The 17,159-nt window shown below is 44.0% G+C and overlaps 2 protein-coding genes across 2 annotated transcripts in view; one reads left to right on the forward strand and one right to left on the reverse strand.

Annotated features, from left to right (window-relative positions):
* GGCX (gamma-glutamyl carboxylase) overlaps positions 1 to 3,518 on the reverse strand; it is a 29,259-nt gene extending 25,741 nt beyond the window's left edge. Inside the window, exons 1-2 of the mRNA XM_060786968.2 lie at positions 3,401 to 3,518; positions 2,058 to 2,273 (exon numbers count right to left, since the gene is read on the reverse strand). Of these exons, the coding sequence (XP_060642951.2) occupies positions 2,058 to 2,273; positions 3,401 to 3,428 (244 nt within the window). The 5' untranslated portion in view covers positions 3,429 to 3,518. The remainder of the gene's footprint in view (positions 1 to 2,057; positions 2,274 to 3,400) is intronic.
* A 233-nt stretch (positions 3,519 to 3,751) lies between these two features.
* Positions 3,752 to 16,758, forward strand: VAMP8 (vesicle associated membrane protein 8). Its single transcript, XM_060787445.2, has 3 exons — positions 3,752 to 4,001; positions 13,609 to 13,776; positions 15,877 to 16,758. Exons 1-3 carry the CDS (start codon positions 3,999 to 4,001, stop codon positions 16,018 to 16,020), a joined length of 315 nt encoding a protein of 104 aa, XP_060643428.1. The 5' UTR covers positions 3,752 to 3,998; the 3' UTR covers positions 16,021 to 16,758.
* Positions 16,759 to 17,159: the final 401 nt, after the last annotated feature.

The raw sequence follows: 17,159 nt of genomic DNA on the forward strand, positions 1-17,159 counted from the left end.
ATACCATGGCTTTGACTAGGCGGATCTTTGCTGCCAGTCTGATGTCTCTACTCTTTACTATTTTATCGAGATTGGACATTGCTCTCCTCCCAAGAAGTAAGCGTCTTCTGATTTCCTGGCTACAGTCTGCATCTGCAGTAATCTTTGCACCTAGAAATACAAAGTCTGTCACGGCCTCCACGGTTTCTCCCTCTAATCTATTATTAGTATTAGAATATATTATTATTATTATTATTATTATTATTATTATTATTATTTATACCCTGCTTTTTCCCTCCACAAAAAGACTCAAAACAAATATGTATCTATTAGTATTAGAGCATATTATTATTATTATTATTATTATTATTATTATTATTATACCCCACTTTTTCTCTCTACAAGGAGACTATGTATCTATTATTAGTATCTGAATGTATTATTGTTATTATGCTGATGTTTATGTATACTCCATTTTTTCCCTCTACAAGGAGACTCGGAGCTATATATCTATTATTAGTATTAGAATGTATTATTATCAATGCCCTGCTTTTTCTCTCCACAAGGAGACTCAGAGAGGCTATATATCTATTGTTAGAATAAGAACGTTTTATTTTTATGATTATTTATCCCCTGCTTTTTCTCTCCACAAGAAGACCCAAAGCGGCTATTTATCTATTATTAGTATTAGAACTAATCATTTATTATTATTATTATTATTATTATCATCATCATTTATACCCCACTTTTTCTCTCCACAAGGAGAGAGAGGCTAGAACGCATTGTTATTATTATTGTTGTTGTTTATTTATGCCCTGCTTTTTTTCTCCAGGAGACTCAGAGCAGCTATGTATCTATTATTAGTGTTAGAATATATTATTGTTATTATTATGCTGATGTTTATTTATATGCCATTTTCTCCCTCCACAAGGAGACTCAAAGTGGCTATGCCTCTATTATTATTATAGACTATATTATTGTTATTATTATGCTGGTGTTTATTTATACATTTTCTCCCTCTACAAGGAGACTTAAAGTGGCTATGTATCTATTGTTAGTATATTATTATTATTATTATTAATACCCCACTTTTTCTCTCCACAAGGAGAGAGAGGCTAGAATGTATTGTTATTATTATTGTTGTTGTTGTTTATGCATGCCCTGCTTTTTCTCTCCAGGAGACTCAGAGCAGCTATGTATCTATTATTAATATTAGAATATATTATTATTATTATTATTATACTGATGTTTATTTATATGCCATTTTCTCCCTCCACAAGGAGACTCAAAGTGGCTATGCATCTATTATTAGTATAGACTATATTATTATTATTATTATTATGCTGATGTTTATTTATACCTCATTTTCTCCCTCCACAAGGGGACTCAAAGTGGCTATGTATCTATTATTAGTAAAGAATTTATTATTATTATTATTATTATTATTATTATTATGCTGATGTTTATTTATATCCCATTTTCTCCCTCCACAAGGGGACTCAAAGTGGCTATGTATCTATTATTAGTAAAGAATTTATTATTATTATTATTATTATTATTATTATTATGCTGATGTTTATTTATACTCTATTTTCTCCCTCCATAAGGAGACTCAAAGTGGCTATGTATCTATTATTAGTAAAGAATTTATTATTATTATTATTATTATTATTATTATTATGCTGATGTTTATTTATACTCCATTTTCTCCCTCCATAAGGAGACTCAAAGTGGCTATGTATCTATTATGAGTATAGATTATTGCTATTATTTTGTGTATTTTTCTCTCCACAAGGAGTGTCTATGTATCTATTATTAGTATTAGTGGAAAACACTTCTAAATCTCTGCTGTTTTTTATGCACTGGCAAAATCTCTGTTTTCCTATCAGATCAGAGCTAAGAGGTTATTCAGTCTAACAACTAAAACCATTGCCTTACATCTGATTGTATACCACAAGAGAAGAGTCTGCTCTAGAAGGTTTTTGGCTCTTCTCCGAAAGGTCGTGCTTTTCTAAAAGGTTATGATCTCCCAAAGGTGGGTTATAAATGCCATTTTCCACCAGGGGGCTGCTACTTACCGAAAAGGAAGCGGAAGACCCCCAGGGCGGCTGGGTCGGTGGGCCGGTTGAGGAGACAGACCAGGCGGCTCCAGGATGAGAGGTCAGCGGCTTCAAAACCCAGCAGGCGCTTCATGCGGTTGCAGCCCTTGCTGGACGCCAGAGGGGCCTTGGGGGGCTGCTTCTCCTCCATTGGACCCTCTTGAGACTCAGGTGGAGGATCACAGAGCTGGGCACCTGCGGAGAAAAGGACAGAGAGCACTGGTTCAATCGAGAAACAGGCCATCCCCAAGTTGTTGTTATTACTATATTTATTTACTAGCCATCCCCTACCACGTGTTGCTGTGGCCCAGTCTGTGTTTTGTGTGTGTATGTGTGTGTGTTTGTGTATATATGTGGTTTTGCACTTGCAGAAAAGACCAACCTTTTGTCTGATTCCAAGTCCGCAGTCACTTACAACATCTTTCTCTTTACACTGGCAGCAAATAAAACCCTGCTCCCTGGGTTCAAACCGCCGACCTGAGTTCAGCAGCTCAGCAGTTTGACCTACTGCACCACCGGGGGCCCAGGGAATCCTTAAATATTGATCATCAGCACTGAATAACTTTGCAGTTTCAAAGTCTGGCTGGTTGCTGCTTGGGGGAATCATTTGTTGATTATGCACCCGGCTCCCTGGATTCAAATTGCTGACCTGAGTTCAGCAGCTCAGTAGTTTGACCTGCAGTGCCACCAGGGGGCCCAGGGAATGCTTAAATACTGATAATCAGCCCTGAATAGCTTTGCAGCTTCAAAGTCTGGCTGGTTGCTGCTTGGGGGGAATTATTTCTTGAGTATGCACCCTGCTCCCTGGATTCAAATTGCCAACCTGAGTTCAGTAGCTCAGTAGTTTAACCTGCTGCGCCACCTGGGGGCCCAGGGAATCCTTAAATATTGATAATCAGCACTGAATAGCTTTGCGGCTTCGAAGTCTGGCTGGTTGCTGCTTGGGGAATCATTATGCTAATCCAGGTGGCCATTTGCAACATTCACACTTGCCTCCAACAGGCAAGAGTTCTTTCTCCCACCCTGGACATCATTCCACAGATATATAAACCTCATTTAAGTTTCCAACAGACCCCTCGACCTCTGAGGATGCCTGCCATGGATGTGGGCGAAACGTCAGGAGAGAATGCTTCTGGGAAATGGCCAGAAAGTCCGGAAAACTCATAAATAAAATAGTTTTACTACAGACTTCTGCTCCCTGAAAAAGGCCTTTCAAAGGAGGAGGGGCCTCGGTTGTGCCTCCTCGCCCAGAAAGGCCTGCATCTCATTTGCATCCTATTTGCATCTCATTATCAGCCTGTACACCTCTCATTGGACCCTACCTGCGGCGTGGGCCCTCCCTGGCCCCATTTCGACAGCTCTGGATCTCCCCAAATCCCAGAGTGGAAGCTCCACGCAGGCAGCCCCTCTCTTCCGGAGCTCAGGCCACGCCCTGAAGCATAAGCCCCGCCCCCGAAGAGCAAGCCACGCCCCTCCGGTATAGGCAGAACCCTCCCTTTCTCCCTGAAGAGAAGGCTAGATCTCAGACCACGCCCCGAATCATAAGCCACGCCCACCATAAGCGCAGGCCACGCCTCCTCGGGTATAAGCACGCACAACCCTCGTTCTTTCCCTGAAGAGGCTAGATCCCAGGCCACGCCCCGAAACACAAACCACGCCCATCGTAAGCGCAGGCCACGCCTACTCTGGTATAAACACAACCTTCCTTGTTCCTACAGAGGAGGCCAGTCGAGGGCGGGGCCTTCCTGGGGGCGGGGCCGTCCACCTGCGAAAAGGAGGAGGAGGAGGAAGGCATTTAGGGGAGGGGCTGCCCAGCGGAGGAGGAAGAGGAAACAAGAAAGAGAGAAAGAAAGGAAGAGAGGAAGGAAGGAAGAAGAGGCAGAGGAAGGCGCTTCGGGAAGAGGAGACCCCGGAGCCACCATGGTCAGCACGAGCAGCAGTTTGGCAGGCAGAATGGGGTCTGGGGGGGGTCTTTCTCTCTCTCTGTCTGTACTCTAGAGCAGCCCCTCCCCTTTGCCACGTCCAGAGGGAAGTCCAGGAGGAGGAAGGGGAAGGGGAAGAAGGGAGGCCGGGAAAAAGGGAGGGGGGCTGGGGGGAGGGCACTCAGGCCCCAAGGAGGACCCCGCCTTCCTTTCCTAGCTTGCTTCCTGGTATGTTTTCCTCTTTCTTTTTTACATTCTCTTCTTCCCTCCTCTCTTTTTTTCTTTCCCCCTTTCTCTTTCTTTTCTTTCTTTCTTTATTTCTCCCGTCTCTTCCCGTCCTTCCTTCTTTTTGTATCTTTCCTTTATTTCCTTCTTTTCTTTCCTTTCCTTATGTCCTTCGTTTCTTTCCTCTCCTCCCATCCTTTCTTCCTTCTTTTTCTTTCCTCATTCTTTTCCTTCCTCTTTCCTTCTTTCTTTTCTTTCCTCCCTCCCTTGTTTTTGTTTCTTTCCTCCCTTGTTTTTGTTTCTTTCCTCCTTTCCTTTCCTTCCTTCTTTTCTTTCCTCTTTTCTTCTTTCCTTTTTTTCCTTCCTTCCTTCTTTTCTTTTCTCAGCTTCATTCCTTTTCTTTTCTCTCCTCCCTTTCTTGTTTTTGTTTCTTTCCTCTCCTTCCTTCCCTCCTTCCTCCCTTTCTTTCTTTCTTCTCCTTCCTTCCTTCTTTACTTTCCTCTCCTCCCTCCCTTCCTTGTTTTTTTTGTTTCTTTCCTCCACTTCCTTTCTTTCTTTCTTTCCTCTCCTTCCTTCCTTCCTTTTTTACTTTCCTCTCCTCCCTCCCTCCCTTGTTTTTGTTTCTTTCCTCCACTTCCTTCCTTTCCTCTCCTTCCTTCCCTCCTTCCTTTTTTACTTTCCTCTTCTCCCTCCCTTCCTTGTTTTTGTTTCTTTCCTCCTTTCTTTCTTCCCTCTCCTTCCTTCCTTCTTTACTTTCCTCTCCTCCCTCCCTTCCTTGTTTTTGTTTCTTTCCTCCACTTCCTTCCTTCCTTCCTTTCCTCTTCCTTCCTTCTTTACTTTCCTCTCCTCTCCTCCCTCCCTTCCTTGTTTTTGTTTCTTTCCTCCACTTACTTCCTTTCTTTCTTTCCTCTCCTTCCTTCCCTCCCTCCTTCCCCTCTTTCTTTCTTTCTTTCTTTCCTCTCCTTCCTTCCTTCCTTCTTTACTTTCCTCTCCTCCCTCCCTTCCTTGTTTTTGTTTCTTTGCTCCACTTCCTTCCCTCCTTTCTCCCTTTCTTTCTTTCCTCTCCTCCCTTCCTTGTTTTTGTTTCTTCCTTTCCTTCCTTTCTTTTTTTCTTTCTTTCCTCTCCTCCCTTCCTTATTTTTTTTCCTTCCTTCTTTCTTTTCTCTCTCTCTCTCCTCCCTCCTTTCCTTCCCGGGTCCTTCAAAGCATCCCTGGGACCTGTCCCTTTCCAAGGATGGAATTCCCTGGAGACTTTTTCTTCCCAGAAACCCCTTCAGCCTTCTAAACTGCCATATAATCCAGATCATCAAAGCAGATAATCTGGATTTTTATATGGCAGTGTAAAAGGGGCCCCAGGGAAGAAAGGTTTGGCATCCCCGCTGTAGGATGAATACTGTGGCTCAATGCTATGGGAACTACAACTTTGGGATGGGTTGCTGTGTGTTTTCTGGGCTGTCTGGCCATGTTCTAGAAGCATTCTCTCCTGACATTTTGCCTGCATCTGTGGCAGGCATCCTCAGAGGTTGTGAGGTCTGTTGGAAACTAGGAAAATGGGGGTTTGTATACTTGTGGAGTGATGTCCAGAGTGGGAGAAAGAACTCTTGTCTGTTAGGGGCAAGTGTGAATGTTGCAGTTGTCCACTTTGATTAGCATTGAATAGCCTTGCAGCTTCAAGGCTCGGCTGCTTCCTCCCTGGGAGAATCCTCACACACTCTGAGGATGCCTGCCATAGATGTGGGTGAAACGCCAGGAGCGATTCTGGCCGTGAAAGCCTTCAACAACACAAAAATCTTTGGGGTGGCTTTGGATAATGGGAGAGTCCTTGAGTGCTTTCTGTTGAAAACTGAGGATTTGTAGTGCAGCAATTTCATCCTTTGGGGTTTTCCATTTTCATGGGGGTCCTGCTTCCCAAACCCCAGCTAACGTGGACGGATGACTGTGCTTCCTCCCCCAAAATGCGGGATTCCCATGGGAAGAGCTAAAATAGTATCGTAGCTTGGGGACCCGGCGCTGCCCGGGTTATTAGAGAAAGTGGGTAATGGCAGTTCTGTATGCCAAGTTTGGTCTTGGCCATTGGATGACGGCGGCATTGTTTTCAGGAAGTGAGTGAAGGTACTTGAAGTCCCATCATCCATGGTCCATCCTCCTCCAAACTGCAGCAGGATGTAGAGTGGGTCATGGGGGCTCTGTGTGCCAAGTTTGGTCTTCATTCGTCATTGTATGAGGGTCACAGTGGTTTCAGTAAGTGAATAAAGGTACTGCAAGTCCCATCATCCATGGTCTACCCTCTTCCAAAGAGCATCAGAATGTAGAGAGGGTCATGAGGGCTCTTTGTGTCAATTTGGTCTTGATCAGTCATTGGATGAGGGTCGCAGTGGTTTCAGTAAGTGAGTAAAGGTACTGTAAGTCCCATCATCCATGGTCCATCCCCCTTAGAACTGCATCAGGATGTAGAATGGAGTTGACGTAACAGAGGAGTTGTGTGCTCCCTGTATGCCGCTCTGGTGAGCAACCTGGCTGCCGACCATTGGACTAGTTGAAGTTTCTGGGCAGTCTTCAAAGGCAGCCCCAAGTAGAGTGCGTTGCAGTAGTCTATTCGGGATGTAACGAGAGCGTGGGCCACCGTGGCCAAGTTTGGTCCAGATCCATCATTGTTTGAGCCCACAGTGCTGTCTGGATGTAGGTGAACTACAACTCCAAAACTCAAGGTCAATGCCCACCAAACCTTTCCAGTATTTTCTGTTAGTCATGGGAGTTCTGTGTACCAAGTTGGGTACAGTTCCATCGCTGGTGTAGTTCAGAATGCTCTCTGATTGTAGGCAAACTATAAATCCCAGCAATTACAACTCCCAAATGACAAAATCAATTCCTTCCGCAAACCCTAACAGTATTCAAATTTGGGTGTATTGGGTATTTGTGCCAAATTTGGTCCGGTGGATGAAAATGTCAGATATTTACATTACAATTCAGAACATTAGCAAATTAAAAGGTAAAGGTTGTCCCCTAACATTAAATCCAGTCATGTCTGACTCTGGGGTGTGGTGCTCATCTCCATTTCTAAGCCGAAGAGCCGGCGTTGTCCATAGACACCTCCAAGATCATGTGGCCGGCATGACTGCATGGAGTGCCGTTACCTTCCCGCCGGAGCGGTACCTATTGATCTTCTCACATTTGCATGTTTTCGAACTGCTAGGTTGGCAGAAGCTAGGGCAAATTAGCAACAAAAATATTATGATTGGGGGTTACCTCAACATGAGGAACTGTATTCAGGGGTCGCGGCATTAGGAAGGTTGAGAAACACTGCTCTAGAGTTTAAAGTTTGGTCTAAAACTCGGAGTGGACCCAGTGCCTCTACTGAGGTTCTTGTGTCATTATTCCAACAGCTCCTCCCACTCTCCCTCTTCCCCCAATCGGTATCCATATGCAAATTGATGCTCCGGGGTGGGCCATTCTCTTCTTGCTTTATTATTCCAACAGCTCCTCCCACTCTCCCTCTTCCACCCAATCAGTATCCATATGCAAATTGATGCTCCGGGGTGGGCCGTTCTCTTCTTGCTTTATTATTCCAACAGCTCCTCCCACTCTCTCTCTTCCACCCAATCGGTATCCATATGCAAATTGATGCTCCGGCATGAGCCATTCAGAGCCATTCTCTCTACAAAAGACCTGCTTTTGATAGAGCGGCTCATCTTCCAGGGCTGATTTGTTGGTTCTCCTTAGCCCAGGAAAGAAAAAGGCAAACACCCTCTTAATCTGGAGGAAGCGCCCTTTGCCCTTTCCTTTTGCAAATCCCCACCAAAGTCCATCACGCTCGGCTCGGCCTTGCTCTTTATGCTTCTACTCTCAGCTGATCCTCATAAATCGGGTGGAGAGACAGGCCAGACGGTCCCTTTACTGTACCAATGCAGCGTGACTTGTGGAACTCCCCTCCACTAGAGGCCTTTCTGCCTTTTGGGCAGCAGGTTCGTACAACTTTTCAGGGATATGCAGCTACCTGAAATGGATGCAGTTACTGCCACTGCTATACCATAGTGGGAGGTGTAGTTTTCCAAGGTCTTTCGCCTTCTCTGCTAAAGGCTGCAAACTACAACTCCCAGTCTTCAATAGCACGGAGCCGTGGTAGCTAAAGTGGTGTCAAACTGTGTTATTTCTACACTGTAGGTGCATCCAGGTGCACTTTTGTTCTATTGCAATAGATGTTGTTGTTGTTGTTGTTTGCCTCCAATATTTCTGGACTTATGGTATATTCATCAGTCTCTGGCTGAGAGAGTGTGACTCCCCCAAAGTAGAAGTCTCAAGACCAGGCAAAACTACAAACCTTCCCTTGCATTCAGCCACGGCAGTTAACGTGGGGTCAAACTGCATTTGTGATGCAATGGTCAAATTACGTGGAATTTGTGGTTTTAACTGTATGTAGAGGATTGGCTAAAGGAAGTGGATTGTAATTTCTTTCTTAAGACAGCCAGATTTCACTTCCCTTCCCTCTTTCCTTCTTTTCCTTGCTTTCCTTTGCTTTCCCTTCCTTTTCTTTCTTTCCTTCCATCCTTCCTTCTTTTCTTTCCTTGCCCTCCATTGCTTCCCCTTCTTTTCTTCCTTCCTTCCTTCCTTCCTTCCTTCCTTCCTTCCTTCCTTCCTTCCATCCCTTTTTCTTTTCTTTTCTGTCCTTCTCCCTTCCTTTTCTTTCCCTCCTTCTTATTTCCTTTTCTTCCTTCTCTTTTTCTTTTTTCCCTCTCCTTTCCTCACTCTTCCTTACTTCCTCCCTTCCCTTTTTCTTTCTGCTCCTTCCCTCACCTTTCCCTTCCTCCTTCCCTTTTGTTTTCTTCCTTTCCCTCGCTCTTCCCTTCCTTTCTCCCTTCCCCTTTTCTTTTCTTTTCCTTCTCCCACCCTTCCCTTCCTTTTCTTCCTTCCTTCTCTTTTCCTTTCATTCTACCTTCCTTCCTTTTTCCTTTTCTTCCCTTTTCTTCCTTCTCTCTTCCCTTCCTTCTCTTTTTCTTTCTTTCTTTCTTTCTTTCCTTCCTTCACCCTTTCCTTCCTTCCTTCCCTTCATTTTCTTCATGCCTTCCCTTCCCTCTTTCCCTTTCATTCTCCCTTCCTTCCTTTACCTTTCCTTCCCTTCACTTCCTTCCTACCTTCCTTCTGTTGTTTTTATTGTACTGTATTGTACTATTTTAATATGTAATGATTTGCACTTGTTGTTCTTTTATATGATTGTACTTTATATATGCTGTAAACCGACCTGAGTCCCTCGTCGAGGTTGAGAAGGCCAGTATAGAAAACTTCCAAATAAATTCCCTTCCTTCTTTCTTTTCTTTCCTTCCTTGGCTTTTCCTTCCTTTTCTTCATTCCTTCCTTCCCTCTTTCCATCCCTTCCTTCCTTCCTTCCCTTTTCTTTCCTCTCCTTTTCTTTCCTTTCCTTTCTTATCTTTCTCTTCCTGTTCTTCATTCTTTCCTTCTTTCCTCCCTCCCTTCCTTTGCTTTCCCTTCTCTTTCTTCCCACTTCCTTCCCTTCCCTCCCCTTTTCTCTCCTTTCCTTTTTCTTCCTTGCCTCTTTTCCTTCCTTTCCCTCTATTCCCTTTTCCTTCCATCCATCACTTGTTATTTCCTCTCCTTCCCTCCCCCTTCTCTTCCCTTCCCTTTTCCCTTTTTACCTTTTCCTTCCTACCTTGCCCTTGCTCTTCTTCCTTCCTACCTTCCCCCTACCTTCCCTTCCATTCTTCCTTCCTACTTTCCTAGTCTTCCCTTTTTCCCCCCATTTCCCTTCCATTCTTCCTTCTTTTCTTTTCTTCCCTTCCTTTTTCTCTCTCTTACTTTCTTTTCCTTTTCATGTAAGCCATCCCGAGTCCCCTTGGGGAAATGGTGGAGAGGTATAAATAGAGTATTATTATTATTATTATTATTATTATTATTATTATTATTATCACCCTCCCTTCCTCCCTTCCAATGCTGTCCCATTTGGGTCAAGGAGGTCTGGCAGCATTCCAAAGCGAGAAAGGGAAGTATGCCCCTCTCTCTCCATTCCCTGGCTGTTCCTAAAAACCTGCAGCCAAAGTTTGTCCTCTCACCTGGGCCTCTGCGTGCCCATCCCTTCCCCAAAAGACCTGGCCAAAGCCTCTGCTGCCAAAAGAAAGAAAGAGAGCGAGAGAGGCAGAAAGCTGCTCTGCCGGTTTGGACAGATGCCTGACATATTGGGCATCGCAAGGGGCAAACGTCACTCCTTCCGCCCGGGATCTTTGCCCCACTTTCTGTGCCCCATTCATTCCTCATTGGTGCTGCGATCCCCCAAACGCCCCCCAGACTTGCTTCCTTTTAGTCTCTCCCAGCCTTCCCTTTGTTTCCTCATTCTGCAGAAAGAAAAAGAGGAAGTTGGCAGTTACTTTCAGCGCTCGGATTCCGTTCGATCCCGTTTTGGGCACTTGATTCTACCCGTCACCAGTGTGGAACTCTTGGGCAAGAGTGGCCTCTCCAGGGTTGCCCCATTGCCAGGAACATTCGTGACGACATGTTCCTCCTTAAGTATCATTTGAAGCACATAGAACAGGGGTCCACAAACTTTGTAAACAGAGGGCCAGGTCACAGTCCCTCAAACTGTTGGAGGGCCGGATTATAATTTGGGGGAAAAACGAATGAATTCCTATGCACACTGCACATATCTTATTTGAAGTGCAAAAACACTTAAATGCAATACAACAATTAAAATGAAGAAAAATTTGACAAATATAAACTTATTAGTATTTCAGTGGGAAGTATGGGCCTGCTTTTGGCTGATGAGATAGGATTGTTGTTGTTGTGTGCTTTCAAGTTGTTTCAGACTTAGGTTGACCCTGAGCGAGGGTAAATGACCTTGGAGGTCCTCAAACCTTTGTTTGAGACCCCTGACATAGAATATGGCTTTGAAAGGCAGCAGATCACAGGAGTTGTCTTCATAGACCGTCAGCAGCTTATGATATATGTATAATATCACAAAGGACTACCATCTCACCCGCCTCATAGGAAACCTGCTACAAAACAGGAGCTTTTTTGTTGAGTTCCAGGGACAGAGAAGCAGATGGCGGAAACAGAAGAACGGCCTGCCTCAGTGGAGCGTGCTTGCTCCATCCATGTTCAACATTGACATAAATGACCAGCCACTGCCAGAAGGGATACAGAGTTTCATCTATGCTGATGATCGTGCCATCACTGCTCAAGCAGGGAGGTTTGAAATGGTTGAACAGAAGCTCTCCGAAGCTCTAGGTGCCCTTACCGCTTATTACAGGGAAAACCAGCTGATCCCTAATCCATCTAAAACACAGACATGTGCTTTTCACCTTAAGAACAGACAAGCATCCTGAGCTCTGAGGATCACCTGGGAAGGGATCCCACTGGAGCATTGCAGCACACCCAAATACCTGGGAGTCACTCTGGACCATGCTCTGACCTACAAGAAGCACTGCCTGAACATCAAGCAAAAAGTGGGCGCTAGAAACAATATCATACGAAAGCTGACTGGCACAACCTTGGGATCACAACCAGACACAGTGAAGACATCTGCCCTTGCGCTATGCTACTCTGCTGCTGATTATCCATGCGCAGTGTGGAACACATCTCACCATGCTAAAACAGTGGATGTGGCTCTCAATGAGACATGCTGCATTATCACAGGGTGTCTGCGCCCCACACCACTGGAGAAATTACACTGTTTAGCTGGTATCGCACCACTTGACATCCGCTAGGAAGTAGCAGCCAATAGTGAAAGGACCAAGGCAGTGACATCTCCAGCTCATCCCCTGTTTGGGTATCAGCTAGCACGTCAATGACTTAAATCAAGAAATAGTTTTCTAAGATCTACAGAGACACTCGCTGGAACACCCCAGCAAGCGAGAGTCCAAAAGTGGCAGGCTCAAACCCAGAAATGAGAGACTCCCCCCTGGGCACACAGAAAACTGGGCAGCTTGGAAGGCGCTGAACAGACTGCGCTCTGGCACCACGAGATGCAGAGCCAACCTTCAGAAATGGGGCCACAAAGTGGAATCCATAACATGCGAGTGCGGAGAAGAGCAAACCACTGACCACCTGCTGCAATGCAACCTGACCCCTGCCACATGCACAATGGAGGACCTTCTTGCGGCAACACCAGAGGCACTCCAAGTGGCCAGATACTGGTGAAAGGACATTTAATAGAATACCAAGCTTGCAAACTTTGTGTTTTGTCTATTGTTTGTTTATTTTGTTTAAAACTTAATACAACTGTCTGGTTGCTCCTGACACGATAATCATTTGATGAGACACTTTGCGCCCCAAATATTTGGGGGCAGCTTTGGACCCTTCCTAGCGGCTGTTAGGAATTGTGGGAGTTGCAGTCCAAAACACCTGGAGGGCCAAAGTTTGCCCATGCCTGGGTTAGAGCACTGGGTTCGGATCCCACCCTGGTCACACTCTCTCAGCCTCAACGTAAAGAAAGAGCAAACCCTTCCAAACAAACCCACGGAAATCAGAAGTTGGAAAGGACTTGAAGGCAGGCAACAACAACAACAGCCTGCTCTGCTGTACTTCCGCCTTCGCAAACCCACTTGCCCTTTGTGCCACATTAATATCCCAGCCTTCACAAAGATAATAACTTTCGCTGACGCAATCTGGCCCTTTGTTCCTTCCTTAACCCCGTAAATGACATTTGGACTTTTTCTCCTGCTGCCAAGGCCGCACTGTTCACAAACACTTCCTATTAGTGCCCTTAAAGTAATGCAGGCGCTTTCAAAGAGTGGTCGGTTTAAAGTGGATTCGAGGTCCAGTTTTAAAGCTACAGAACCAATAAGTATCTGCCATATATATGAGGGTTGAATGAAAAGTAATGCCTCCACCTTCGTAACTCCTCAACAGATGGCAATACTGTTATGTACCAGGTACTGACTTGTTCAGTAGACTCTCCTCTACAGTTCCATTTTGGGTTTCCTCCTTCCCATTTCCTTTTTTGTGACAAATAAGTAACCAATGAGTATCTATCGTATATACAAGGGTTGAATGAAAAGTAATGCCTCCACCTTCGTAACTCATCAACAGATGGCAGTACTGGTATGTGGCAGGTACTAGCTTGTTCAGTAGACTGTCCTCTACAGTTCCATTTTGGGTTTCCTCCTTCCCATTTCCTTTTTTTGTGACAAATAAGTAAGCAATGAGTATCTACCGTTTATATGAGGGTTGAATGAAAAGTAATGCCTCCAACCTTCGTAACTCCTCAACAGATGGCAATACTGGTATGCGGCGGGTACTGGCTTATACACAGATTGGGCCACAGCAACGTGTGGCAGGGGACAGCTAGTAATAATAATAATAATTTATCATGCAGGAACAAAAATGACGTTGCATAGTGTTATTTTTTCAGTCCCTAAATACTATTTCTTTGTCCTCAGGAGGGAGGCACTGGAGGCGGCCAATCCATGGGCAACGACCGGGTGAAGAACCTCCAGAGCGAGGTGGAAGGAGTCAAGAACATCATGACGCAGAACGTGGAGCGGATGTTGGCCAGAGGGGAGAACCTGGACCACCTGCGCAACAAGACGGAGGACCTGGAAGCCACGGTGGGGCCCCAAAAGGGCGAGGGAGGGGCTCTCCGGTTGTGGACAAGAGCCTGAGCCTTATCCCTCCCCTCCAGATCTGGCTCAGCTCTCATTTCCCCCAACTACTGTCAATGTGCAGATTTGTCCATGCTGCTTAGTTCAAAATAAGTATTGAGGCCCTAAGGACCATCTAGTCCATCTGCAGTCCAGAAATTCACATCTAAATGTCCCCAAACGTGGACGTCCAGCTCCAAGAAAGAGATGGACAAGCTGGAGCGTGTCATTGTCATGAGTACTATATGAATCTTTAAAATGTTATTTACCGTATTGAATAATAGAGTTGGAAGAGACCTCATGGACCATCCAGTCCAACCCCCTGCAAAGAGCCAGGAAAATTGCATTCAAAGCATCCCTGACAGATGGCCACCTAGCCTCTGTTCAAAAGCTTCCAAAGAAGGAGCTTCCACTACACTCTGGGGCAGAGAGTTCCACTGCTGAACGACTCTCACAGTCAGTATATATTTGAGTATAAGCTGAGTTTTTTAGCCCTTTTCAGACTTATACTCGAGTCAAGGTTATTTATTATGTTACTCTGGTTGTGTATTATTTTATTTATTATTATTTTAATCACAAAAAGGGGATTGGTAATAGGCAGTAAGAGCACCTTCAAAAAGCTTTTATTTCAAAGCTCTCTACTTGAGCGGTGATGGCATGATTGTCTGCATAGATGCTACTCTCTGTCCCTTCTGGCAATGGCCAATCATTGGAAGCCCATTGAGAATGTCCCATTGAGGAGAATCATAGAATCATAGAGTTGGAAGAGACCTCATGGGCCATCCAGTCCAACCCCCTGCTAAGAAACAGGAAAATTGCATTCAAAGCACCCCCAACAGATGGCCATCCAGCCTCTGCTTAAAAGAAGGAGCTTCCACCACACTCCGGGGCAGAGAGTTCCACTGCTGAACAGCTCTCACAATCAGTATAAACTTGAGTATAAGCCAAGTTTTTCATCCCTTTTTATAGGCTGAAAATGTTCCTCTTAGCTTATACTCGAGTCAAGGTTTTTTATTATTTTACTCTGTTATTATTATTATTTTTATTACATGTATTATTTTACTCTATTATTATTATTACATTTATCATTTTACTCTATTATTATTACTTTATTATTTTACTTTATTAATGTTATGACATGTATTATTTTACAATATTTATTATTGTTAATGTTACATTTATTATTTTACTCTATTATTATTACATTTATCATTTTACTCTATTATTATTACTTTATTATTTTACTTTCTTGATGTTATTATTACATGTATTATTTTACAGTATTTATTATCGTTATTATTGCATTTATTATTTTACTCTATTTATTATTATTATTATTATTATTATTTCATTTATCATTTTACTCTATTATTATTACTTTATTTTTTTACTTTATTAATGTTATGACATGTATTATTTTACAATATTTATTATTGTTATTATTACATTTATTATTTTACTCTATTATTATTACATTTATCATTTTACTCTATTATTATTACTTTATTATTTTACTCTATTATTATTACTTTATTATTTTACTTTATTAATGTTATGACATGTATTATTTTACAATATTTATTATCGTTATTGTTACATTTATTATTTTACTCTATTATTACTATTATTACATTTCCATTATTTTACTCTATTATTATTACATTAATTATGCAACTCACTTTATTATTATCCAGTCCAACCCCCTGCTAAGAAACAGGAAAATTGCATTCAAAGCAGCCCCTACAGATGGCCATCCAGCCTCTGTTTAAAGAAGGAGCTTCCACCACACTCCAGGGCAGAGAGTTCCACTGCTGAACAGCTCTCACAATCAGGAAGTTCTTCCTAATGTTCAGGTGGAATCTCCTTTTTGGCTGCAAGCCTGAGAGAGTCTTCTGCTTCAGATGGCCATCTGTCAGGAGTGCTTGGATTAGTTTCTGTTTGTGTTGGATGTTCTGGGTGAGAGAAACAGATGGGGATTTGCTCTTTGCGAGGAGGAGGAGGTGGTAGTGATGATGGGATCCCCTCTCCTTCGTTGACCCCCATTTCTCTCTCTTTTCCCCTCCTCAGTCCGAACACTTCAAAACCACCTCGCAGAAAGTGGCCCGCAAGTACTGGTGGAAGAACGTCAAGATGATCGCCATCATCTGCGTCATCGTGGCCATCATCCTCATCCTCATCATCCTCTTTGCCACTGGCGTCATCCCCACCTAAGCCTCCACCGGACCTCCAGTGACCACTCCGTTGTGCCTTCGGCCGCTCCGATGATGATCACTCCGCCGTGCCTTTGGCCACTTCACCCCTCTCCTTCCCTTTCTTCTTTCTAATCAAGAGGCCGCTGTGACATCTTTGGACATCTTCTCCCTCCTTCCAGCTGCTTTCATGGCCGGATTCACTGAGTTGTTGTGTGCTTTCCGGGCTGTATGGCTATGTTCCAGAAGCATTCTCTCCTGACATTTCGCCTGCATCTATGGTAGGCATCCTCAGAGGTTGTGAGGTGACCTCAGGCCCTTTCCTTTTCCCCCTCAGCCGCTTAAGCGGCTGAGGGGGAAAAGGAAGGGGCCTGAGGTCACCTCACAACCTCTGAGGATGCTTGCAATACATGCAGGCAAAATGTCAGGAGAGCATGCTTCTGTAACATGGCCATACAGTCCAGAAAACAAACAAGAAACCTTTCTCTTTAGTGGAGTGAAAACAGGGCCAAACTGGTCTTCCTTTCCTAAAAAACGAGTTTTTCTGCTTTCTTTCCTGACTTTTTTTTGTCCCTTTTTATCTTCAAATAGAGACAGGAAGCCCGACAAAGGAGCCAGTTCGTATTACCACCGTCTTGAGAGATTTGGGTTTCTATCCCCCCGTGATTTCTATCCAACTTCTCTTTCGTAGATAACAATCCTCTAGTTGTAATAAATGTATTTATAAGCCACTTTCTAATACAGAAATATCTCTTCCGAAGACGATGGCCTCCGTGGGTGTCATTTCTCTGTCTCGTGTTTTTTATTTTGTACTAGCCGTCCCCTGCCATGCGTTGCTGTGGTCGAAATGGGGGTTCTGTGTGGGAGGTTTGGCCCATTTCTATTGTTGGTGGGGTTCAGAATGCTCTGTGATTGTAGGTGAACTATAAATCCCAGCAAACACAACTGCAAATGTCAAGATTCTATTTTCCCCAGACTCCACCAGTGTTCACATTTGGGCATATTGAGTATTCGTGTAGAGTTTGGTCCAGATCCATCATTGTTTGAGTCCACAGTGATCTCTGGATGTAGGTGAACTACAACTCCAAAACCAAAGGACACTGCCCACCAAACCCTTCCAGTATTTTCTGTTCATGGGAGAACTGTGTGCCAAGTTTGGTT

Source organism: Anolis sagrei, chromosome 7, assembly GCF_037176765.1.
Source record: "Anolis sagrei isolate rAnoSag1 chromosome 7, rAnoSag1.mat, whole genome shotgun sequence".
Lineage (NCBI taxonomy): Eukaryota > Metazoa > Chordata > Lepidosauria > Squamata > Dactyloidae > Anolis > Anolis sagrei.